Raw genomic sequence first — 26,335 nt, forward strand, 5'->3', positions numbered from 1 at the left:
AGTTTGTGAGGATACTTAAGATATATCCCCAAACTAGATTTCATAACCAAAACTCGTACCAATTCGTTGATTTGGTTGAAATAATTGAATTTCTGGTATATATCAGGAATTTCCTTAGGAAATTGCATACATTTAGGCGTTTTCTGCATTATTCTTGAAATTTAAACATTCATTATTTCTATAAATATTGTATTGTTAAGAATTTGGCAAGCATATTCGGGTTCAGGGAGCTCAAATTTACTATGTAAAGTTGTTTGGAAAACTAACAATAATGGCATTGATAAGTGATCAATTTCACCCCGAAATGAGATCTCCCGATTTTTTATTTTAGACATATTTTTTAGCACTAAAATTACATTTGTTAGAAAATTTCGATAATTGAGTCAATGAGGCTCACCTTCATACTTGTTTTCCTGCATACAACTGAATGGCATTGTCTACATTATAGAAATCAAACAAGAAAAACCGAGAAAAGTGATCAATTTCACCCGAAATTACGGTATTTCGGACTTTTAAGTAAAATCTCTTGAGAAATATTCGGAGGAATTCCTGGAGCAAGAAGTTGCTGGAGAAATTTCTGGAGATATATCGGGAGGAATTCATTAAAAAAAAAAACATTGTAAATTTTCCTGAAGGAACTTCTGGGGGATTTGCTGAAGCCATATTTGAACTGGTCCCAAAATTGCGTTTGTGGCCAAAGTTTTTATTCGTCAGTGATAGAATGTCTTTTTCTTCATAGATACAAAACATGAATAATAGCTTGTCAATCAAGAGAACATTTTTGAAAATTCCTGGGAAACTGATTTGGAAGAAGTGAGAACTGCTATTGAAAAATCAATAATATGAAAGCCTCTACCGATTATGGAATTATTTACATCATCATCAAGAAATTTCCAGAGAGTAGCTTATCATTCTTGGTTGATATATGTAACGATTGTTTTCAGTCGGCATATTTTCCTGAACAATGGAAAAATGCCAAGATTCACCAATTTTAAACCCAGACAAAAATCCTGCAGAAGCTTTTAGTTATCGTTCAATCAGCATGCTTTACTGCTAAATTGTTTGCAGTCCTCATCGCCAAAACACAAAGCATGCGTGTCATCTGTAGTAGATTGGAAAAAAGTTTGGATATCTTCATTCATACTTACAAACATGGAAGATTTCTCCTAATGCTTCCAAAAATCAACTAATAATATTCCTACATAAACCAAAGGCTCTTTAGTTGAATCCTTAAATTAGACATGTTGTCACGATGAGAGGGGTTCCAATAAAATGGTCACATGAAGTTAAGTATCTAGAAGCTCATGCTAGATGAGGGTTTCTCAACCGGTGGTCCGCGGACCCCTAGGGGGCCGTGAAGATTTCTCAGGGGGTCCGCAAAGTCATTGTGAATGGGCATTTTCCATGATTGATAATTAAATTAAATTAAGCAAAAGAAAAGGCAATAGTAGCGGGGTTCAGATGAATATTTCAAAGATTAAAAAATGGACTTGTTCATTTTTTTGGACTCAATGACATTATTATTTATTTTTTTTTCAATTGTGACAACGTTCCTAGAGGCATCCAGAATATTCGTAACATAGCCATAACTTAACCATTGACAGGTTTTTCCAGCTTTCTTGCGAGCCCCCTGAAAATTTATTGAAAGTTTCTTAGCGAACTAGGGAAATGGAGGAATTTGAAATTCTCCTGTTTCTGAATAATCAAACTAATCTTTTTGAATTTTGTAGCATAATTTAAGTGAGTTTTTCTGTTACTTTTATCTGTCGTAGTGATCCTTTAAAGATTTCTGCAAATATTTTTGATCTGATAAGACTTTTGAAGCATTTCTAGTGAAATTTTAACGAACGCCTGCAACGGGTTTCAGAGGGCTTCTCAAAAGCTAATTGCAAATTTATGAAATTATTCCAAGCAGCTTGCATGGAGGATACCTAACTATTCTTCGGGATTTTTTTTATGATGGAAAGCTTGAGAATAACCAAAGAAATTTTTTAAATCTAATGATTTTTTTTAAATTTCGAACAGAATTTTATCGTACTATCGATATAAATAAAAATGGAATAGTGTTTGTATGTTACGAAATGACTTGACAACGGGTCAACTGATTCACGTCATTCTTTCACTGTTGGATTTGACAAGAGATGCATCGTGTTTGTGAGTTAAAACATTAGCGAAAATACACAAATCGGGAAGCAAAACAATGACATTTCGTAAGCGATTTTTTCATGGCCTACTTCACAGCCTACCGCTTGGAAATACAACGTTTGCCGGGACAACTAGCTTTTTTATTTATTTATTTATGAAATCCAACAGGTACAATATTTATGAATATTTTGAACAAGCCAGCAAGAACTTTTATTGAAAGCTTCTTAAGGACATGATTTTCTGTTGATTTTGGCAAGCTCCTTCTCAGAAGTTTCTTATCGGATTTTAAGAAAGATATTAAGTAAATTATTGGCAAGATTCTTAATAAATATAGTGGACTCCAGATATTTTTAGCAGAAGTATTGCATTATCTGTTTGAACACATTTATGAGAATTTGTATAGTTCTTTGCATCTCTTTTAAGTATGTGATCACTTACTCACACCTTCCTATTCCCCAGCTTTTGCAAGGACGTAGCAAGTTGATGTGTAAATCTTGTGTGAGAATCAGGGGTTAGTCTCAAATCGCTGACTTAAGTAACGGGAGAGAAGATGCAACTTTCATACATCAGTCTAAAAACGTACCACTTACTAATTTATGCGAATTGCTTAGTTTCAATGCTGTTTTCAATGAGTGCCTTTAGGTGTGCCTGTCAAGGGTCTCTGCTGGTTCATAATAGACCTTTGGAAGGATTTTATCAACTTTCATTTCGAGACCCCTTAAATGGTCCGCGAGATGTTTGTTATACTTTAAAGGGGGTCTCAGCTGCAAAAAGGTTGAGAACCACTGTGCTAGATAAAAAGATAACTTTCATTTCATTTAACTTTAACAAAATCACATTGAGAGCATCCGAACCAAATGTAACAAATATAAAAATGCATGTATCCACTTATTATATGAATAAAAATCTAATTTAGTTTTACCAAAAAAACATCTAGATATGAAAAATGAATGTTACGTTTGAAATTATACTGATAAAGGAGTAAAAAACTAGATATAAGAAACTAATAAGAAAATTCAAAAATAATAATTATGACACACAAATTCTCTATTCCGGGCATGCTGTCCGTTGCTCCCCACATTCCTCCTTTTCAAACAGCTCATTACTTGTCGCCCGTTAAACTGTACTGACCACCATCGAACGGTCCCGTCTTGGACATTCGTTCGGAAAACCATACCCTGCTGGCAAACCGAACTACTAATGAAGAGATGCAGCAGCAGCAAAGTGCACTGCATTCCGTTTCAAAATTTCTAATTTTATTCTCTACCTCACCTAAACCGAATAGCAGCATCGAGTTACTGAGACGTAGTTCACACCCCGTATTGATCGCCTTCGACGACGGCGACGAAAACCGCGAAAGACGGCGTTGGTGATCCGATTGGATTCACTTCCCTGATCTTGTTTGTCTGCCACCATCAGCATCGGCTCGAAATGAGACGATTGGATAATTTATTTTCGGTTTTCTCTAGCCGCTTTGAGAGCGCTGCCAAGGCAGAGGATTAATTTGTTGATGCGAAGACGTCAACTCGGGGCTAGCCCCCGGGTTCAGGTGTCCATACCGTAGCAGCTAGTCGACGACGCTGGGACTACAGTAGACGAATTCTCATCGATTATTTATGGAATTTATCGATTGACCTCCATGGCCAAGAAGGGGGTGGCAGGTGGCTTTCGGCAGAGTACTGACTTTGATGAGCTTACAGAGTAAAGTGCACGTCGAGTGCATAGTTGGCGTCATATCTCGTTTTTGATGACGGAGAAGAAGGCATAAAATATTTCCTACCGGGTGAAAGTCCTTCGAAATGCGAGTAATCGGGTCGGAGCAGCCTTGGGACAGAGCGGTCTTGAAATATTTTCGCTTTTTCAGTTGACAGTGAGGTGTGAAAATTGCTAGGTCTGGTTCGTATGGATACATCTGCGGTTGAAATTCTTTCGATTGTGCTGTTTGAGGAACTGTCAAATTTGTTACCTAATATTTATTGCAGATGAAAGCCATTTATGTCTTCTGTGCAGTGGCGATTGCCCTTACCTCAAATATCCGGGAATTGAAATGGATGAATTTAGAAAAACAAATTCTCAATTAATAAGAATAGATTTGTTAGAAACGACGATTCAAATCATTATGTGTTTGTTTCATAATCTTAAACCAGAAGGAATACGGCTTATTTACGACTCCTTTTTTCTAATTTTTACAGTTCTCAATCTTAGTCAGTTGATGTCTATGGATTGAACTTAGGTGTATAAAGGTTAAGGAATATGATCCTTTTACATAAACTATTTGAGAGATCACTAACAACGCTTACAACAACTCGAATATGTGTTAGAACAGCATTCAACAGTCATTGATCACCAGTAGACATTGAATTGTGTGTGTTTGTGCATAAATGTTGTAATTAATCGTAGATCTAATAGCCCGTACCCAAAAGAGTTTTGATCAATCTTAATGTCCGTATAGGTAACAAACATGCTCACACAAAGATCACTCATTTTGCTTGTAGATCTGAGAGGCTTTACTTCAAGTAGTTCTTCCAACAGCCTCAAAGATTACAAATAGTGTTTATAAACCGCCTAGAGTTCATTGATGACGCTTGTAGACCGGAAGTCACGATTTGTATTAATTTTTAGATACCTTTAAAAAGTCATTGTTTCTAAAACATGATATAGAAATACAACTGTATTAGTACAAACCTTGCTCACAAAACTTAGAAAGATTTGTACAGATTCCTAAGCCCTCCTAATTGTGAGTAGCATTTGCTGAGCAATCCATCTCTAGCAGAATTTTTATTATTTTGAGCAGGTTTTGCTCAAAATCTTGAGAAGAATTCGAACAGGTCGTTAACAGAATTCTGAACGGGTTCTACTCTTGAGAGGAACTGGCCTAGGTCTGAAAATGTCATTATAAAGAAAAAAAGGATTCTCTCAGTATTTTGACAAACATTCGATTAGAATCCTGACCAGCAGATCAGAATCCGCTGTGCAAGTTTTGCTCAGAATACTGGCCAAGTAATCATAACAGGGTGTCTACTCGTTTACCGAAATTAAATTCTTTAATATTTCCAGGTTTTTTCCAGGTGTTACAGAATATCTTCAGGTTCAAGATATACTTTAATTTTATATGACCAAAACAAACTAATGACACATATTAAAGTATTTTTAAGTGTATTCGCTCTTCTAGGCATTTGAAAGCAATGTGCCAACAATATCATAGCTTAAGTTTTGTTTAAATGAATTGTATTTAATAATGATGGTGCCTTTTATTTCGTTTGTAAGCGCTCTGTCCATCATTATGTTCAGAACACGGATTATCAAGCTTTCGGTTAATTGAATCCGATCTGTATAACATTTGGTTATTGTTATACAGGTCGGTAATTCAGATAAATAATGAAATGTTTGCATTTCACTCGAAATCGTCTAGATTTAGAGCCGTCACTGATTTAGAGCAGTCATGATCGTTACGAAATTGAAAGTTGCCTATATAACAGACTACTTTTTCAGATCAAATATTTTCCAATAATTTTAAAAATTGTTCATGAAGCAGGGCTGGTAGCGACTGAGTCTCTTAAAAAAAAAACCAAACAGTAAAAATAATATTTAAAAAGAAATAAAAAAAAAAACAACAAAAGCAAAACTCAACAGGAATCATGAAAAAAGAGTTTGATTCTTCATGAACATCCAAGAATTTTGCTTAGGAAATCTCAAAGTACGACCACAGAAATAACCTCAGAGATTCCATCAGGAATAATTTCATGAATTATATCAGATATTTTTCATAAAAGTCCTCAAGGGAAAGTTTACCAGAGATACCTCCAGGGATTTCTCAGGATTTCCTACAGAATTGTTCTTGAGAGTATTTTTTTTTAATTTTGAATAGGAATTTCTGTGAGGATATTTTCAGGAATTACTCCAGAGATGGCTCCGAAGATTTCTTTGTAAATTCCTCCAGTAACTCTAAGATATTTTTCAAGGAAGTTTTCAAAAACTTTTCTAAGCATTCCTCCAGAAGGTTCTATGGAATGTTATTTTGACGAATTCATTGAGAAATATTTGGAAGAACTGCAGTAATACTTAAAAGAAATGCTGGGGAGATTCCTAGTCAAAGATCTAGAGAAACTGAATTATGAAACACTTGTCGAATTTGAAGAATTATTTGAAATGTTCCAAATAGACTTACTCAAAAAACCATTCGAGGAATGGCGTAGAAATTCTTGTCGGGTTACTTAAAAAAAGCCCTGAATGAATTTCATTAAAAACTCATGAATTAACCTTTGCGAGTCTTCTTGTGAGAAATTCTGTGGGAATCTTTGGAAGATCCATTGGAGTAACAGCTGGAAAATTATTTTGAAGAGATAGTGAGAAATAGATAGAGGAACTCCTAGAATAGTCTTTGTCATTATGAGCTTTTATTAGCTTTTTTCGGTAAACGCGATATTACTCGAAGTGGAAGGGAACAACGAAAGTAATGAAAGAATACGTTGGATAGAATCGCAGGCGAGCGACGAGAGTAATGAATGGAAGTTGAAAACTAACACAGGACCGTGGGCCAACTTCTGTTTATTTCTCTCATCGCTTGCTTGCGATTCTATCCATTGTTTTCTTTCTTTGCTCCCTTTCAATTTGAGTAGTATCGTGTTCACCGAAAAAAGCCAATAAGAGCTCATTATGATAAAGTCATGCATGGATGATCAAACTTTGGAAATAGAATAATCTTAGGATTTTTTTTTTAAATTAAATCCAGAGAATATTACTGGAAGTAGTTACGTTGAAGTGCTGAAGGAGTTCATGAAGCAAAGTATACTTTGGAAAATTACTGGATGAATTAATAGAGGGATCTCTTGAAGAATTTCTGTGGAAAAGTCTTTATTAGTTTGTGAAAGTTTTCCAGATAAAATATCTGGAGAAACCACTTAATTGGATAATTCTTGGAACGTTTTCTCGAGATATAGTATCCTAACATTCTCTGAAAGCTTCTCGAGACCCTGTAGAATTTTGCATCAGAATGCACTGGAAGATCGTTTAAAGACCATTTTGTTTAGAATAGATACCTTTTTAAAGATTTGCATGAAATTACGGACCAAGAAAGAAATCCTGCTATCAGCACTAGAAATGTGAACCCTTTACTGATAAAATATATCTAGAGATATTAAAAAAAATAATCATGTTTTGGTGAGTCGATTGAGTTCCGTATTCGAAAAGATCCTCACAGAATAGCTCACATAGCGTTTTGATAGCGACGCAGCCGAATTTTTATTATGAAGAGAGTTTTCTAGCAATTAATGGCTATCTCTGGATTTTGACACAAAAATCCATTGTCGTGAACATATTCTACCATGAATTACTACTTCCAGATATTTTCCTAGATTTTAATCGAAATTTCATTAGAATTCCAGGTGTTTTCCCAGGTTGAATAAAATTCCCTGTTAATTCGAGGTTTCCCAGGTAGTAGACACCCTGCATAAGCACTAATAATAAGCCCTAATTTATCATCTTAGATACATACAGACATAATAATAGCATCATTATCGCTAACACGCCTGACAACTGCACTTTCACTGCATAGCAACCCTATTACTGCTTCTTTTACGCTTCTAAGCCGGGGGTGGGACGTTTCGCATAAAGACGTTTCGCATAAGGACATTTTGCATACGGACGTTTGGTATAATGGACATTTGGCATAATCAGAATTATATGCCTTCTTTAAAATGCTACCTGTTCTTATATGAAACTGCTTTATGCCAAACGTCCGTATGCGAATTGTCCTAATGAGAAATGGATCACCCCCTTCTAAGCCAGATGCATACATGCATTTAATTAGCACTATATTGGCTCTATTTTTGCATATGGGGTATATTTCAATGCTATCCAATGTTTTGACAGGTATGCATATGCATATTGAATGCATGGAGTGGTAAAAGGAGCAAAACATAAATCTTCTCACTACCAAATCGTAGATTTCAAGATTATTTTATGAGGATGTGTTCCTGAGCAGCATTCGCATTGGATCCTCAATTGTATTCGTTTAGAATTTTGAGCAGGATTCGTTCAGCGTTGGCTCTTAAATGATGTGAACTCGAATTCTTGCAGGACTTATTTCAGGAATTAATACATATTATTTTTAGAAGATTTCTCATTTCTAATGGCTTCTAATGAGCAATGGCGCATGAACAGAGGGGGCAGGGGTGTTCCAGTAATAGTGGTATTTGCTAACTTCTATTCCTATAACAGTAGTTTACATTGATTTCCCATTGACACCCACTATTATAGGAACGCCCCACAATAACTGGTACAAAGGAGCAAAAAAGTTAAGGTTTTTAATTGTTTTCTACTATTGCCTTACTAATTTGCGAGTTTTTTTTAACACATTCATATTAGTAGATAAAAAACTCGACTTCAAGTCGAGTCTAGTACACGACACTTAATACAGCCTTACAGTTAAGGTCGAAATACGCGTATCTGTCAAAGGATACACACTCTAGTGGAATTAAATGGTATAGTACTAAATTCGCTTTTTTGTCTACTTATAGGTATTCTACTAAACAGCTCGAAGATTTATTAACATTCATATTATTTTAACATAGGCCATGTTAGAAAAATACACATAAAAGTAAAAAAAACCTTTATTTATTACAACAGAAAAAAAAAATTTGATGTTGAATTAACTAATTACTTAAATTCTAATCAAATATCGAAGGATGACTTCAAAACTTTTACTGCAAATCTCTCGAAAATTATTCATTTGTGCATGTCATCAACAATACAAATTTAACCCTCTAATACCCAACCCCGCCATTAGACGGGGTACACTTTGGAATTTTGTGTATTTTTTCGTAGCTCGGAAATTAAAATGATTTTATTTTTGGCTCAAACCTTGACTCATAACATGCATATAAGAAAAGTTTTTTATGATTTTTGAAACTTTTTTGTATTATTGAAAATTGTTTGAAAAATTATATTCTTATATAACCTTCAAATGCCTGGGATTCATTTAACGTGTATTATAAAAAATCGTACCTTTTATATTTTTCTACGACCAACCTATCACTGAAGAAGAGCCTGATGGTATTGAAATGATTTCAAATCTGTTTTTCCGTTAGTTACACGGAAAATAAAAAATGTTCCAGAAAAAAAATGAAAAAATCATATTTTCAAAAGTATAGTAAAAACTCTAATTTTTATTATTGTCAAAAATCAGTAACCAGAAGAGGCTTCAAGAAAAAATTGAAAAGAATAGGGATGTTCAAAAATAAAAATAATTAAAATCAAAAACCAAAATTCATAAATTTGCGAAGAAAAATAAATCATTGCCCAAACCGTGTTTAGAATGATTTTAGATAACAAAAAGTTATATTTAGATCGAAAACAAAAATTTGGGTATTAGAGGGTTAACTATTTTTTTTTTCAAAAGTTGAAGTTTTCGTCACAATTTTTGCAACAAATCATTGATTCTGTCAAAGCTTATGTTGAGATATTTTGCTGAAAGTTTTACTAGATATTCCTCTGTGAATTCTCTAAAATAGTTTTCATAAAAAATATAACAAATTCTTTCGCGAAGCTCATCAAAAGTCTTTCGGAAAAATTTCCAAAGTATATCCCAAATTGAGTCAGAAATTCTTCCAGGGTTTTTGTTTTCTGTAATTTTTTCTTTAAATTTCCGTATTATACAAGAATCACCTACGAATAATGGTTTCAAAATGTCTTTTGTCATCGAATCTTCAGAGAAATTTTTATTTAAAAAAAAACAAGATTTTTTGTTTGTTTCTGAGATCAGAATAGCGAGAAAGAAATTTGAAGAGAAGCTTATAGCAAAATAACTGGGTAGGGAAAGAGATTTATTAAAAAAAATCATATAGAAGTTTAAGAGGATCTTCCTTAAAATATTTCTTTATAAATAATTTTAAACTGAATTCTAGAAAATCTAGAAGGTATTTTCAAGGATTGTTTTTCACTTCTAAAAAAAGGTTTTTTTTTTATTTATTAGAGAACTTTTAATTAACCTGTAATAATTCACTTCTAGAAAAAAAAACTTATTTTTGTATCTGTTACTCATGCAATCTGATATAAAATGGATATGAAATGATTTTTAGAATTATTTGTAAAGAAATCCCTAGAAAAATTATTGAGATTTTCTTGGAGTGATATGGATTATATATAGATTTTTATATGTCATATATGAGAGAATCCAGGACAGTTTTCAAAAGCTCTGCCACGAAAATACTAACATTTTTTTCGAGCAATTTATTCAGGGATTTCTTCAGAAAGTTATATTATTGTTTCCCCTGGAATGTAATCCTAGGATTCCTCCGAAAAAATCCCAAGAGATTCATGCAAGTGTTATCCCCAGATTTTTTTTCTTTAAACAGCACTAGCGACTCTCCTGGGAATTTTTCCAACAGTTTAACTAAAGGATTTTGCTAAGCATTCTTGATCTTCTCGAAAAATTTATACAAATTCCATCAACTATTATTTTTAGTTTTGGGAATTACTTAACACATTTTTCCCAATGTGAAATTTTATAGAAATATTTGATTTTATTCAAATTTTCTTGAAGAGAGTTTAAAATATTATTTTCGAGAGAGTTTCGATGCATAGAAAAATCTTAGCACTTGAGAGTTTTCTGTGAAAAAAATGCAAATAGATCTGCTGAAAACTTCTCTGAGAAATTGCTGAATACATTTTCCTAATTGGATTCAATTGCTTGTGAAAATATTTCGGAATATTAGAAGGAATCCCTAGAAGAACACCTGGAAGAATCATTTAATGTTTTTTGTAGGAAGTCCTGGATAATTTTTCGAGCAATTCTTTAACGAATTTCCCAAAGAGATTTCCTGAAACATTTCTTAGAGGAATCTGAAGAAAAACTTCACGAAGAAGTTTATAGGCAAAGTTGGAAAAACTGTTGGTGAATTTTCTAAAGAATTTGTGAAAAAAAAATCCTTGCTAGGTGATCTTGAAGACAATTTTGGTGAGGCTCCTAGAATTTCTTGTACTTTTTTTACAATTCTCAGTTATTAATGAATAATTGGATGGTATTTGAACACTCTTAATTGTTTTTATATGTAATAAAAGCATAGAGAACTGGAGAAATGCTGAGAAGAATTTCCAACGCATTTTCTGGCTTAAGATTTGAATTTGAAGTAATTTGAAAGAAATTATTCAAGAAATTTTATGGTAAGATCAGGAAGCCTGAAGAAACTTCAGAAAAAAATTGTTGAACAATAACTACTAATCTTAGGATTGGTTTTCCAGAGGGAACTAAAAACTGGTAAAAAAGTTTTTGTATAAAGCACGAAAAAGTACAGAAACAATTCATGAAGAATTTACCATAGGAATTTTCAGAAGAATCTCTAAAAAGCACATGGTTGAATACCTGAAACGTTCGTTGAAGAATCACAAGGGATATTTCTCATGAGTTATATGGAAAATGGCTGACTTATTTTTTATTTTTTTTTATATTTTCCATAGTTAAAACTAAAATTTACAAATACAGTGATATCTCCATGAGTCGATGTTCCATGACTCGATATCGACTCATGGAATCGTACTAAAAACAAAATTTCATGGTTGCTATGATGGTCCCTAGAAGTAGCTTTCTAAAGGATTGCTGTTCCTTGACTCGATATTTCCTTGAGTCGATGGTCCCTTCAATATCGACTCATGGAGGTTTCACTGTATCATTGAAGGGCAGCGACATGAGACAAAATCACAAACAACAAAATAAAAGTAAAATCAATACAAACCTATGTAAACTACGAAATTTGTGAAAATTTTGATTATTGCAACTGAAATTACTTCTGTAATACAAAAATTTGCTAGCCCCAACTAGGCCCCCTCCACGAAAAAAACCTATCTACGCCAATGCTAATGAGCTAATAATGAAAATCTTGCAAGAACTCATTATGAAGTCAAAATTCCTCCCGAAAGAATACACCAAATATCCTTTCCATTATAACTGTGGAGATGCAGAGGCATATATGGTCTTCGAGTGAATTCCGATCAGGGTTCTGGGAAAACCATCAAACCGTTTATTTAAATGCCACTTGAACTTAATCCTAGAACATGGAAATTAGTCAAGCTATTCCAGGGACTGCGAAAGCTCGAGTGTGTTGCCATCACGTACAAGGTCAAGCCCTTCCAGGCATCGGATTTAGCGGAACCCTTTCCTCCATCCTGTTTGCATACTTGTACACAAACCTGCAGCACCTACTGACTGGAACTAATCATCTCCCTTGCATCAATTAGCATTTAATTACCAGCGCATTATCGATGCCCGCCGATTTGCCAGCTTGGGAAGTGCAGAAGCCCGTGCCCGGATAAGCTCCATTCCTGGAGGCACAACAGATGACACCGGGCTCACGCTTCCAAGTGGAGTAGCTCCACCTCAGCTGGTGGCCCCGTCAGTCAGTTGATCGGGGAAGCAGCAATCAATCCGGAGACAGGTCGACCTCCATCGAACAGGAACCGAACGACACTAGATGTTCGATTTCTAACGACCGACTAAGAACATCGTCGGAAGCGTCTGGTTCATTCGACGAGCCAGAAGGGGTTCATCTTTCGCTCGTCGTCGAACGAATAGCTGCTGCTACACTTCGCGTCGTTATCGTCGTCGGGGGATTGGTGTTTGTAACTGCGCACTCGTTTATACATTGTTGTTTGCCGATCGGCGGGCGCTGTAACTGCCTGAAGTCACGCGTTCATTCGCAGTCGTTGTCGTAGTCATACACACGCCGTCGTTCCTTTGTATCAGCTGTGTAGCATTTAGTGGTGTTACAACATTGAGCTACTTTTTGCGTTTCGCTTTTGTGCTGCGGTGGCGGCGGCGGGACTTCGCTGCACTGATAGGAACGGAATGCATGCTGCTCCGGTTGAAGAGAGCTCTGCGCCACTTGTGGTGGGTTTCACTCAAAAGGCATCGTCGCGTCGCAACAAAGTGCGCACATTCGACGCGTAACTGTAAGTAAATAGAAAGACTTTGGTGCGTTTAGAAAAAGGGTCACAAAGGGTGGCAAGTGAGTATGTATGTGCGCTTATTTCATTCTCGATGGCATTGAGACGTAATCTATTCCGAGAACGAAAGTTCAATGGGAGAATTTTATGCAATGCCACAGGAATTTTCCTATGAACTGCTTTCACACTTCTTTGAAGAAAATTATGCAGATTTAATGTATTCACTCCATTTAGTTCTGACGTAACATTCCAGATAACAAACTTCAAAGTCATGATCAATTCATGTTAAATTAATGTGCACCGCGATCCACGCAGAACGATTCCATGTCTTAATGTCGTCACTTATCATATAATCACCCAGTTTTTGCCCCACTTAAAAAAACGATGTCCACTTTTTATCCGAGTTTCTTTCTCCTTCTCTCTTTTCAGCCAACCACTCCAGCGGAACCCCTGAACCCGGAAACATGGTACCAGGTGAGTTCGATGTTTAAATACTAATTTGCAGAAAACATAAGAAATTTTACTACCGATTTACCATAACTGGAATCGAAGACAATATGACTTCATCACACCAGCAGTAAACACGGCGTAAAAATGATTCATCAGGACCCGCTCAATAGCCCTGTTTTTCCACGCTCATCTTGGGTTTCACATCGGTGAACACCACTTGGAGACGTTTTCACACAATGTTCATGTTCTTCTTTGAGTAAATGAAGTTATGCGTGGTCCCGTGCTCATCAAGATAGTGTGCCACACATAAGAATTATCTTAATTGAGGCCTTCTGCGGGCCGTGAGCTTGTTTGCTACGCCCTTCCTTGGCGTTGAGTTTTAGTTTCTTTGACAGAGAAAGACTTTTGATAATCTACTTTCTGCAGCTACGACCTTTCTCTGAACTATTTGGAAAATTATAACTTATGTTGACAATATTTATCCCTTCGATTAACAAAAAACTTCAAGCCAATTTTCCGCTCAGAAATTTGGAAAGATTCCTTCCAGAAGCTTTGAAAGCTTCCGTTACACAATCTTCAAATTATTTCATTCGAGAAGCTTTGAAAGCTTTAGTTGCGCAAGCTTGGTGAGCTTGCATACCTGAAACTTAGGGAGCTTCCGTTCCAGAAGCTTGGTAGGCTAATATTCCAAAGCTTAGAAAGTTTCCATTTCTAAAGTTTGCAAAGAAGGAAGCTTCAAAAAACTTCCAAAAGCTTATGTTACAGAAGCTTGGAAAGCTTAAGTTACAGCAGTTTCCGTACCAGAACGTTGGAAAGCTTATATTACGAAATCTTCCGTACCAGAAGGTGAGAAAGCTATACATAGTTACAGAAGCTTGAAAATCTTTTTTTTTTCTAGAATTTGGAAAGCTTTTGTTTCAGTATCTTGGAAAGCTTTCTTGAAGCTTGGAAAGCTTATGTTACAAAACCTTGAAAACTTTCCAAGAGTGTGGAATTTGTCCTTCAAGAAGCGTGTAATGCTCCATTTCAGAAACGAGAAAAGGCTTCCTTCCAGAAGTGCGATAGGCTTTTATTTAGAAACATGGACAGCTTTCTTCCTGATGTGCAAAAAGATAGCATTCAAAAAGCTTGGAAAAAATCCGTTACAGAAACATGGAAAGCTTTCGTTAGAAACGTATGGAAAACTTTCTTCGAATATTCCCAGCTATCCGAAGAAAGCTTTCCATACGTCTCTAACGGAAGCTTTCCAGAAGCTTAGAAACAATTAAGCATACTAACTCATGAATTTGAGCAAATCCTGTTTATGATACTGGACGAATCCTCATAAAATATAGATAAATTCTGCTTTCCAGCATTCTAAGTGTATTCTGTTCAATATTCTGGCTCAAGATTCCGAAGTAATCCTGCTCATGATTTTAAGCATTTCCTGCCGTGGATTCTATAAGAAATTTGTTCAGCACTAAAGGCGAATCTTGTGGAGAATTTAGGCAAATAATATTTCTGAGTGAATCCCACTCAGAGTTTTGAGCGAATTCTATTCTGAATTCTGAGCGAAACCTGATCACAATTCTAAAAGACTCCTGCTCAAGCTTCTAAATAAATCCTGCTCGGGTTTAGGGACTAATCCTGTTCAGGATTCTGAACAAACCCTGCTCAGCATTCTAAGTGAATAATGCTCAGGATTCAGAGTGAATCCTGCTCAGGATCCTGAAAGAATCCTTCTCAGGATTCTGAGAGGATCCTTCTCAAGATTCTGGAAGAATCCTTCTCAGGATTCTGAAAGTGAATCCTTCTCAGGATTCTGAAAGTGAATCCTGCTCAGGGTTCTGAGCGAATCTTACTCAGGGTTCTGAATGAATCCTGCTCAGGATTCTGAGTGAATCTTGCTCAGGAGTCAAAGTGAATCCTGCTCAGGATTCTGATTGAATCTAGATTCATGCTCTGGACTCTGAGCGAATCCTGCTCAGGATTCTAAGCAACTCCTGCTTTGGATTCTGAAAAATTTCTGCTCAGGACTCTGAGCGAATCCTGTTCAGGATTCTGAGCGAATCCTGCTCAGGATTCTGAGCGAATCCTGCTCAGGATTCTGAGTGAATCCTGCTCTGGAATCTGATTGAATTCTGCTCAGGATTCTTATTGAATTCTTTCTGAGCAAATCCTGCTCAGGCCATGAGTGAATCCTGCTCAGGATTCTAAGTGAATCTTGCTCAGGATTGAAAGTGAATCCTGCTCAGAATTCTGAGTGAATCTTGCTCAGGATTCAAAGTGAATCTTGCTCAGGATTCCTGGTCAGAATTCTGAGTGAATCTAGCTCAAGATTCAAAGTGAATCTTGCTCAGGATTCTAAGCGAACCCTGCTCAGGATTCTGAGCGAATACTGTTCAGGATTCTGAGCGAATCCTGCTCAGGATTTTGAGCGAATCCTGCTTAGGATTCTGAGCGAATCCTGCTTAGGATTCTGAGTGAATCCTGCTCAGGATTCTGAGTGAATCCTGCTCAGGATTCTGAGTGAATCTTGCTCAGGAATCTGAGAGGATCCTGCTCAGGATTCTGAGTGAATCCTGCTTACGATTCTGAGCGAATCCTGCTTAAGATTCTGAGTGAATCCTGCTCAGAATTCTGAGCGAATCCTCAGGATTCTGAGCGAATCCTGCTCAGGGTTCGGAGCGAATCTTGCACAGGATTCTGAGCGAATCTTGCACAGGATTCTGAGCGAATCCTGCTTGGGATTCTCAGTGAATGCTGCTCACGATTCTGAGCGAATCCTACTCACGATTCTGAGCGCATCCTACTCAGGATTCTGAGCGAATCCTGCTCAGAATTCTGAGCGAATCCTGGTTAGGATTCTGAGCGAATACTGCTCAGGATTCTGAGAGAATCTTGTTCAGGATTCTGAGCGAATCCTGTTCAGGATTCTGAGCGAATCCTGTTCAGGATTCTGAGCGAATCCTGTTCAGGATTCTGAGCGAATCCTGTTCAGGATTCTGAGCGAATCCTGTTCAGGATTCTGAGCGAATCCTGTTCAGGATTCTGAGCGAATCCTGTTCAGGGTTCTGAGCGAATCCTGCTCAGGGTTCTGAGCGAATTCTGCTCAGGATTCTGAGCGAATCTTGCACAGGATTCTGAGAGAATCCTGCTTGGGATTCTGAGTGAATACTGCTTACGATTCTGAGCAAATCCTGCTCAGGATTCTGAGCGAATTCTGCCTAGGATTCTGAGCGAATTCTGTTCAGGATTATGAGATAATCATGCTTTGGATTCTGAGCGAATACTGCTGAGGATTCTGAGTGAATCCTGCTCAGGATTCTGAGTGAATCTGACTCAGGATTCTGAGAAAATTATTAACCTCCTTTTCCCGAGCAGCCTAGATAGCCGCGTAGTGTCGGTAGCGGTTGTTTAAACTGGCTAAGAATTAACACTACGGACTGCCTGTTCCGGTGGTAAAAGTCCACCTCACAGGTGACCCCTAATTTATGTTGTGATGCGTACCGTGCCTAGGAATGAATGGTTAGAGGGGTCCAAATAAAACCTAACCGCTAACGGAGCCTGTGGGGTACCAGGGCGCCCTCCACTGTATTGAGTCCTTCCTGTGCTACCCGGAGCAATGGTGCAGGTGACCTTATGTTTCTCCGAGATAATCGGCTGCCCTTCTTCAGTCTCTATCCTGAGGCTTAATAAGGGTGGGATTATGAATATGTTGACATTTAATTTGAATTATCACCTATATGGATTCGCATTATGCGTTTTACACAGTGTATTCTGTGCTCTTTCGCCTTTGGCGACTTTATATAGACACCGATCTGGTTTTTTCGTTGCTGGTCTTTTTCGTGCTGAGATTGCAAAAAGCTTAATCCTGCCTAGTTTGGGTAGTGGCTACGGTTAGGTTAGCTCAGATCAATCTTCAGCATAAAAGAACAGCAACGATCAATCTTTGCAGACTCATGCAAAATGGTGCAGCCCAAGTGGCGCTAGTTCAAGAACCCTACTTTCGTAGAGGGAACTTCTATCTAGGTAACCTTGTGGACCCAGTTTTTGCTACTTTTAGCAAACTTGAAATGGCAAACTCGCGCTCCATGCCCCGCGCATGCGTGCTCGTTAATAAAGCAATCGTTGCTACACTCATTTCTGAGTTAACTACCAGAGATGTATGTTCTGTCACAATCGATATTTTTGTTGGTGACCTCAACAGAAAATACGTCTATTGTTCGGTATATTTACCACATGATGAACCATCCCCAACGGATGATTTCAAACGAGTTGTCGTACACTGCGTAACAAAAGGCCTTCCGCTGATTGTAGGCAGTGATGCCAATGCTCATCACATCATCTGGGGCAGCTCAGATATCAATTTGAGAGGCTCCAGTCTGATGGAATACTTAAGTAGTACAGACCTTGGATTACTTAACATAGGCAATCGCCCAACCTTCATGGTTTCTAATAGAGAAGAAGTGTTAGACATAACGCTCTGCTCGAATAGAATCTGTCACGAGTTGACGAATTGGCATGTATCAGATGAGGTATCATTATCTGATCGTCGCTACATCTTCTTTGATCATTGAAATGAAAATGCGTAGACTTTGCGTTTTAGGAATCCCTGGTCAACAAACTGGGAACTCTATATTGAATTGGTTGCGACCAAATTTCATGGATATTCTCCGTCCATTGAAAATCCAAGTGATCTGGATGATGCCGTTGATACTACAACATCCTACATTATGGAAGCTTTTGAAGAAGCATGTCCTCTGCGGTCTGTAAAGACTACAAGAGGGACCCCATGGTGGAACTCCGATCTGACTAGACTCAGGAAACAATGTAGAAGGAATTGGAACAGACGCCGTTCAGCTGGATCAGAGTCGTTCAAGTCGGCTCGCAAGGCTTACAAGAAGGCTCTTCGTTCTGCTGAACGATCCGGCTGGAAAAACCTTTGTACAAATGTTTCCAGTTTGAGTGAAGTCAGTCGGTTGAACAAAATTCTTGCAAAATCTAAGGATTTCCAAGTGAACGAAATTCGCTTACCTAATGGTGACTTTACTTCTTCCGATGAAGAAGTTATAGAATGTTTATTCAATACACACTTCCCCGGATGTGTGGACATAGCATCTACGGATGAACCAAATGTCTTTTCATGTAGTTAAGAGTCTCTGGCCTCGGCTCGCAGTATCGTAACTACTGAATCGATTCAATGGGCACTTAATAGTTTTGCTCCTTTCAAATCTCCAGGAGCGGATGGGATTTATCCTGTTCTGCTCCAAAAGGGATTTGAGTTTATCAAACATGTTTTGAAAAAGCTACTTGTAAGCAGTTTTGCTACCGGGTACATTCCCAAATCCTGGCGTGATATTACTGTAAAGTTTATCCCAAAAGGAGGACGTGCGTCGTATGAGGAAGCGAAGAGTTTTAGACCAATCAGTCTGACCTCTTTTCTTCTGAAATGTCTGGAACGCATTATCGATCATCACATCCGTGATGTTTATTTAGCAAACATGCCTCTTCATATGAATCATCATGCTTACCAATCTGGAAAGTCCACTGTGACTCTTTTACACAAAGTTGTATACGATATCGAGAAAGCATTCGCTCAGAAGCAATCCTGCTTGGGTGTTTTCTTGGATATTGAGGGTGCCTTTGATAACGTGTCTTTCGATGCCATATTGGAAGCCGCACGAAACCATGGGCAACCTACAATGATTACCAATTGGATTCATCAAATGCTCAAAAACCGACATCTCTTCGCGACATTGCGTCAAACAGCGATTCGAAAATTGAGTGTTTGCGGATGCTCCCAAGGGGGAGTCTTGTCACCACTTTTGTGGAATCTCGTAGCAGATACGCTATTGAGGCAACTCAATAATTGCGGTTTTCCAACTTATGGATTTGCCGACGACAATCTAGCTCTGATAGTTGGTATGTGCATAAGCACCCTATTCGACCTGATGCAAAGTGCTCTTCAGGTAGTCGAGAGTTGGTGTCGCCAATATGGCCTTTCGGTTAACCTGAATAAAACATCTATTGTTCTTTTTACGGAAAGACTGAACCGCGATGGAATTCGACCTTTACGTCTTTTTGGCACTGAGATTAATGTGACTGATCAAGTAGAGTATGTCGGAGTCATTCTAGATTCCAAACTTTTATGGACAGCTCACATTGATTTCAGAGTCAAAAAAGCTTGTATGGCTTTCGGTCAATGCCGGCGAACCTTTGGTAAAACTTGGGGCCTCAAACCCAAATATATCAAATGGATTTACACAACAGTTGTTCGACCAATATTGGCATATGGATGTCTTGTGTGGTGGCAAAAGGGCGAAGTGAGAACAATCCATCAAAATTGGGCCATCTCCAAAGGATGTGCTTGATGACGATGTCTGGTGCGTTCTCTACAACTCCCACAGCAGCGCTTGAGGCCATTTTCGACGTTGCGCCACTACACATATATCTTGGGGAGTTGCCCAGGATGTGGTGAAGTTCGCAGTGGGCTCTGATGAACCTTCATAAAAACCACAAAAATCCGAATGCAACTCTGTCACAGCGACCGGTGCCGCTTAAAGTACCCTAGCCCAAACTAACAGGAGTGCCAACCGGCACATCAGGATTGATGCCAGTGAGATCCTGATTATGGCATACTGGTCGCGATACAAACGGACAAGGCATGGAATTACGAGTAGGAGTGCTTCGAGCACATTGGGACCAACGCCAGTACGGCCCCAATTATGTATACTGGCAGCGCACGATAAAGGACAAGTAACGGCATATGTACTGGATAATATGCTTTGAGGCTGACAGCGGCGACATTCTACTCCCTTAGTAGGGTCGGGTGACACTGGCCCGAAACGGCGAGTGGGTTAATGGCGCAGGCTGCCCCCGTCCCGTAAAACCGTGGCAGGCCTTAGAGTACGTTCCAAATCCGTCGCCTGGTTGTTCCAACTGGGCGGGAGTAGGCTCAGATGCCATTACCTGACCTGCGCCGATCTGGCTCTGAACATAGTACCTCATAAAGGACTATGTCAACCCTAGCATGGCCTCCCTGCTTGCATAGATAACCATGGGATCATAAAGGCGACTATTCCAGCGGAGATGGATAGCGGCTCTTAGGGGGACCCATAAGAGATGAGAGATGATCAACCAAAACAAACAACCAGCGGAATGTGAAGGAGAGGCTTCTGAACCTATCAGTAACCGGCTAAGGTTCCCGCCAAGGAAGGAGGCGACCAACTTTATTGAAAACAGTGTGGGCAAAAGCCTAGATACTGTGACGACGGCAGGCACTGGCCGCTCCAGTGCAACATGTGTGGTGACCGATGGCCCGGGACTAATCGAGGCCATGGATCGCAATAGGGAGTACCTCCCTAAAATGCAGGTAGCTGCTGAGCAACTTGATGTCATCATCGAGTATGTTAAGAGCAAAACAAATATCAGCAAAGACTTGAAAACAAGTCTACTGAAATTGCGACAATCAGTCCTAGCTGCAAAGCAGGACTACGAGAAAGCCAAGGAACAACTTGGCAAGGTAGAAGGCCAAAAAGACACTAGGTCGTGTCAGACCGAAGTATTTTCCTTCACAGGCAACGCGAATATATCTGATGATATTATTCGATATGCGATGCGGAAGAGGGAAGCTTCCGGGGATGAATACGTGGCGAAAAGACGTATGGTTGCTAAGGGAAAAGTGACCTACGCGGCCGTCCTCCAGAGCGGAAAAGCTGGCACGAGCCAAGCACCGCGATCAAGAGGACATGGCAACAAAGGAGAGGCCAACACCAAGCCTAAGGCCAAGAAAGCCAAGAAAAAGGAGCCACGGGTTAACCGGAACCAGGCAGTGCATCCACAGGAACCACGGGCGCAAGGCAACAGCAACCCGTGGATACGAGTTGGAAATAAGAAAAAACAGAGGAAACCGAAAACGGAGCCCAAGGAGAGCGCTAAACCGAAAACAGCGAAACGTAGGAATTTAGGCGAAGCCCTCGTTATCAAAACGGAGGAAGCAAAATACGCCGAGGTTCTGAAGGCGATGCGAAGCACAGAGAAGCTATCGCCATTGGGCGCAGACGTGCGAAGCATAAGGCGAACTAGGATTGGTGAAATGATCCTAGTCTTAAAGAAGGACGCCAAGGAAAAGGGTGCAGTCTATAAGCAACTGGCACAAGAAGTACTTGGTGACGAGGTTGATGTAAGATCCCTTACTGCTGAAGCGACTCTCCAGTGTAAAAATCTGGATGAGGTCACCGATGCAGCGGAGGTCTCGGCTGCCCTCAAAGAGCAGTGTGACATCGACATAGCCAGTAAGGCCATCCACCTTAGAAAGGGCCCGCAGGGCACCCAGGTGGCGGCGATCAGGCTGCCGGTCGCAGAGGCCAACAAAGCGAAGAACTTGGGCATACTCAAGGTAGGCTGGTCGGTTTGCCGGCTGAGCATACAACAGCCTCCTGAAGTTTGCTTCAAGTGTTTCGGGAAGGGCCATAAGTCGTGGAATTGCAATGGTCCTGACAGAAGTAAGATGTGCAGAAAATGCGGCGCTGAAGGCCATAGGGCAAGCGATTGTAAGCAAATCGCTAAGTGCCTAATATGTGTCGACAGAGCAGACAACGGACACTTAACGGGCGGACCCAAATGTCCGGGCACAAGCGGAGTATCAAAGCAGCCAAAACGGAAGTAACACAGTTAAATTTAAACCACTGTGATGCAGCCCAGCAGCTGCTTTGGCAGTCAGTCTCGGAAACCAAGACTGACGTGGTGTTACTATCGGACCCATACCGCATACCAGCCAACAACGGGAACTGGGTGGCGGATAGGTCTCAACAGTTAGCAGCTATAGGGACGACAGGACGATACCCAATCCAAGAAGTAGTCTCTAGCTCAAATGACGGTTTTGCAATAGCAAAAATCAACGGCGTGTTCTATTGCAGTTGTTACGCGCCCCCAAGGTGGTCGATTGAGGAATTTTCCCACATGGTCGACAGGATGATAGCCGAACTAGCTAATCGGCAGCCAGTAGTGATAGCTGGCGACTTTAATGCATGGGCAGTGGAGTGGGGTAGCCGCTGCACCAAACAAAGAGGCCAACTATTGCTGGAATCCCTGGCCGCTTTAAATGTAGAGCTGGCAAATGTGGGTACAGTGAGTACCTTCCGCAGAAATGGTGCAGAATCGATCATCGACGTGACGTTTTGTAGTCCTAACCTTTTAGGTACCATGAACTGGCGCGTTGATGACGGTTATACTCATAGCGATCATCAATCGATTCGCTATAGTATAATACCAGGCGGGCGGAAGGCAGCGCGATGTAACTCGACCCAAGCCCGAGGATGGAAAACAGCGCGCTTCGACGGCGAAGTATTCACTGAAGCCCTGAGGCGCGAACGGAACACTCTGGACCTAAACGGTGAAGAGCTAGTTGCTGTGATATCACGAGCGTGTGATGCTTCCATGCCGAGAAAAGCCCCTCCTAGAGAGAACAGGCCGCCGGTGTATTGGTGGTGCGAATCAATTGCAAATCTTCGAGCAATCTGCCTTCGGGCTAGACGAAAAATGCAACGCGCACGCACAGAAGCACAAAGAGAGGAACGCGGTGCAGCATTCAGAGAGGCAAAGTTGGCTCTCAAAAAGGAAATCAAGAGTCGGAAACGGGCATGCTTTGAAAGCCTATGCGAGAGTGCCAATTCTAGTCCATGGGGTGACGCCTACAGAGTGGTAATGGCTAAGACCAAAGGAGCCATAGCGCCCCAAGAGAAATCGCCCGAGTTGCTGCGATCGATAATCGATGTACTTTTCCCGCACCATCCCATAAGCCCATGGCCCCCAGCGCCGTATGCGGCAGATGAAGAAGAAGAAGTGGCGAGAGTGACGAACGAAGAGCTGGCAGAAGTCGTGAAATCATTCGCGTCAAACAAGGCACCGGGACCCGATGGTATCCCGAATGTTGCCTTAAAAGCGGCAGTGAACACGGATCCGGACATGTTCAGAACCACGATGCAACGCTGCATTGATCAAGGAATCTTCCCGGATGTATGGAAGCGACAGAAATTGGTGCTACTACCAAAGGCGGGGAAACCACCAGGTGACCCGTCGGCGTATAGACCTATCTGTCTACTAGATACGACGGGCAAGTTATTGGAGAGGTTGATTCTCAACAGACTAGTACCGTATACGGAGAGTGCGGACGGCCTGTCCAACAACCAGTTTGGATTCAGAAAAGGTAAATCTACTCTGGACGCCATCCAGTCGGTCGTTCAAACAGCTGAGGTGGCAATCGAGCATAAAAGGAGCGGCATCCGTTACTGCGCGGTTGTCACTCTGGATGTGAAGAATGCGTTCAACAGCGCAAGCTGGGAAGCAATAGCACACGCGCTTCACCGCCTCAAGGTACCGGTGCAGTTGTGTAAGCTTCTAGAAAGCTATTTTGATGGTAGGATTCTACTGTATGACACAGAGGAGGGGCAGAAAAGCGTTCGAATTACCGCGGGAGTACCTCAAGGTTCAATCCTGGGCCCGCTGTTATGGAATGCGATGTACGATGACGTACTGAGGCTGCCCCTTCCGACGGGTGTTAAGATTGTTGGCTTCGCCGACGATATCACCCTAGTGGTCTATGGTGAATCGATGGAGGAAGTAGAGTTGACAGCAGCGCACTCTGTTTCCCTGGTTGAGGAATGGATGAAGTCTAGGAAACTAGGACTGGCCCGTCACAAGACTGAGGTGGTGGTGGTCAACAACCGCAAGTCCGAGCAACGGGCGCTTATCTCGGTAGGTGATTGCACCATAGAGTCCAAGCGATCCCTTAGGCATCTTGGGGTAATGATCGATGACAAGCTGAGCTTCGCTAGCCACGTTGAATATGCCTGTAAAAGGGCATCTACGGCTATAGCGGCGCTTTCGAGGATGATGTCTAACAGCTCTGCTGTAATTGCCAGCAAACGCAAGCTGCTGGCAAGCGTGGCGCTATCCATACTAAGGTATGGAGGACCAATCTGGTCAAAAGCGCTTATAACGAGAAGAAACCTAAAGCGGTTGGAAAGCACGTACAGGATAATGTGCTTAAGAGTAGCAAGTGCATACCGGACGGTATCTAAAGAGGCCGTGTGCATCATAGCCGGGATGACGCCCATCGGGCTCATCATCAAGGAAGATGCCCAATGCTTCAACCAAAGGGGTACCAGAGGAGTCCGCGACACGTGTAAAGAGGAAACGATCAGAAGCTGGCAGCAGGAATGGGATAACTCCACTAAGGGTAGATGGACCCATCGGCTAATACCAAATGTGTCAGATTGGTATGGTAGAAGCCATGGGGAAGTGAACTTCCACCTGACACAGTTTCTGTCAGGACATGGTTGCTATAGAAAGTACCTGCATAGGTTCGGGCACTCAGAATCTCCTGCGTGCCCCAATTGTGCTGGTGTAGAGGAAACAGCGGAGCATGTCGTGTTCGATTGCCCCCGTTTCATTGTTGTGAGAGGTCGCATGCTCACTACATGCGGAGGGGACACGTCCCCCGACAATATTATAGAGAGAATGTGTGCGGATGCCGAGTGCTGGAATGCAGTAACTACGGCTGTCACTCACATTATGTTAGAATTGCAGCGTCTATGGCGCGCCGACCAAGAGTTGGCTGCAGAGGATTAGCCCTGCCGAGGCTGGTCCCTTGTAACATTGTTTAAGTCGGCTAGGAGAAGCAGTTTGCCTAGGCTACTTCTGCTACACGTGTTGTGCTATATGCACTGGTCCCTTCCCGAAGAAATACCGTAAGGTGGTTCCGGGGAGATGAGGGTCTGAGTCCAAGGGTCATGTCGATGCACTGTTCACCACTTGAGCAATTCTAAATGAATTGCTCAAGCACAGTGCATAGGCTGGTTTTAGCGGGTCGTCGTTGGTGCGTCATCCCCGCATTCCCTGAGTTATCTTCTCAGGGGATCTGTTTGCAGATTTCCCCCTTGTAAAAAACAAAAAAAAAACATATATCTTAAACAAGAAGCACTTTATCGCATGTCGAACTCAAATTGAGGAACTGAATTCAGTCAACTCTGTAAACCTTGTATGGGTACCTGGCCATTCTTCCATCGCTGGAAATGAATTGGCTGATGAGCTAGCTCGCGATGGAGCATCGCATGACTTCATTGGCCCTGAGCCGGCTATTCCAATTTCGAAGTGCTGGGTGAAGCTTCAGATAAACTCTTGGGCGGCAACTCAGCACAAGCAATATTGGAATAGTTTGGTAGGCTAGTTGTAGGAGAAGTTCTACAAACTTCTCCGAGAAGTTCTTCAAACTTCACTGAGATGTGCTTCAAATTTCTCCGAGAAGCTCTCCAAACTTCTCTGAGAAGTTCTTCAAACTTCTCTGAGAAGCGCTTCAAACTTCTCTGAGAATTTTTTAAAACTTCTCTTAGAAGTTCTTCAAACTTCTATGAGAAGTTCTTCAAACTTCTATGAGAAGTTCTTCAAACTTCTATGAGAAGTTCTTCAAACTTCTCTTAGAAGTTCTTCAAACTTCTCTTAGAAGTTCTTCAAACTTCTCTTAGAAGTTCTTCAAACTTCTCTTAGAAGTTCTTCAAACTTCTCTTAGAAGTTCTTCAAACTTTTCTGTGAAGTTCTTCAAACTTCTCTGAGAAGTTCTTCAAACTTCTCTGAGAAGTTCTTGGACTTCTCTGAGAAGTTCTTGGACTTCTCTGAGAAGTTCTTCGAACTTCTTCGAGAAGTTCTCCAAACTTTTCCGATAAATTTTCCAAATTTTTCCGAAGAGTTTCCAAGCTTCTCCTAGAATACTTATGCGAGAAGTGCTTTAAACTTCTCCAAGAAGATCTCCAAACTCCTCTGA

General features: G+C 40.4%; 1 protein-coding gene across 10 annotated transcripts in view; it reads left to right on the top strand.

Annotated features, from left to right (window-relative positions):
- The window catches only part of LOC5571521 (protein doublesex), a 552,051-nt gene that overhangs the window by 321,074 nt on the left and 204,642 nt on the right, over positions 1 to 26,335 (top strand). For all 10 annotated transcript variants that reach the window (XM_021837269.1, XM_021837268.1, XM_021837271.1 and 7 more), the window contains one exon: positions 13,513 to 13,557. In XM_021837269.1, the coding sequence (XP_021692961.1) occupies positions 13,513 to 13,557 (45 nt within the window). The remainder of the gene's footprint in view (positions 1 to 13,512; positions 13,558 to 26,335) is intronic.

The sequence above is a fragment of the Aedes aegypti genome, chromosome 1 (assembly GCF_002204515.2).
Source record: "Aedes aegypti strain LVP_AGWG chromosome 1, AaegL5.0 Primary Assembly, whole genome shotgun sequence".
NCBI classification, from domain to species: Eukaryota; Metazoa; Arthropoda; class Insecta; order Diptera; family Culicidae; genus Aedes; species Aedes aegypti.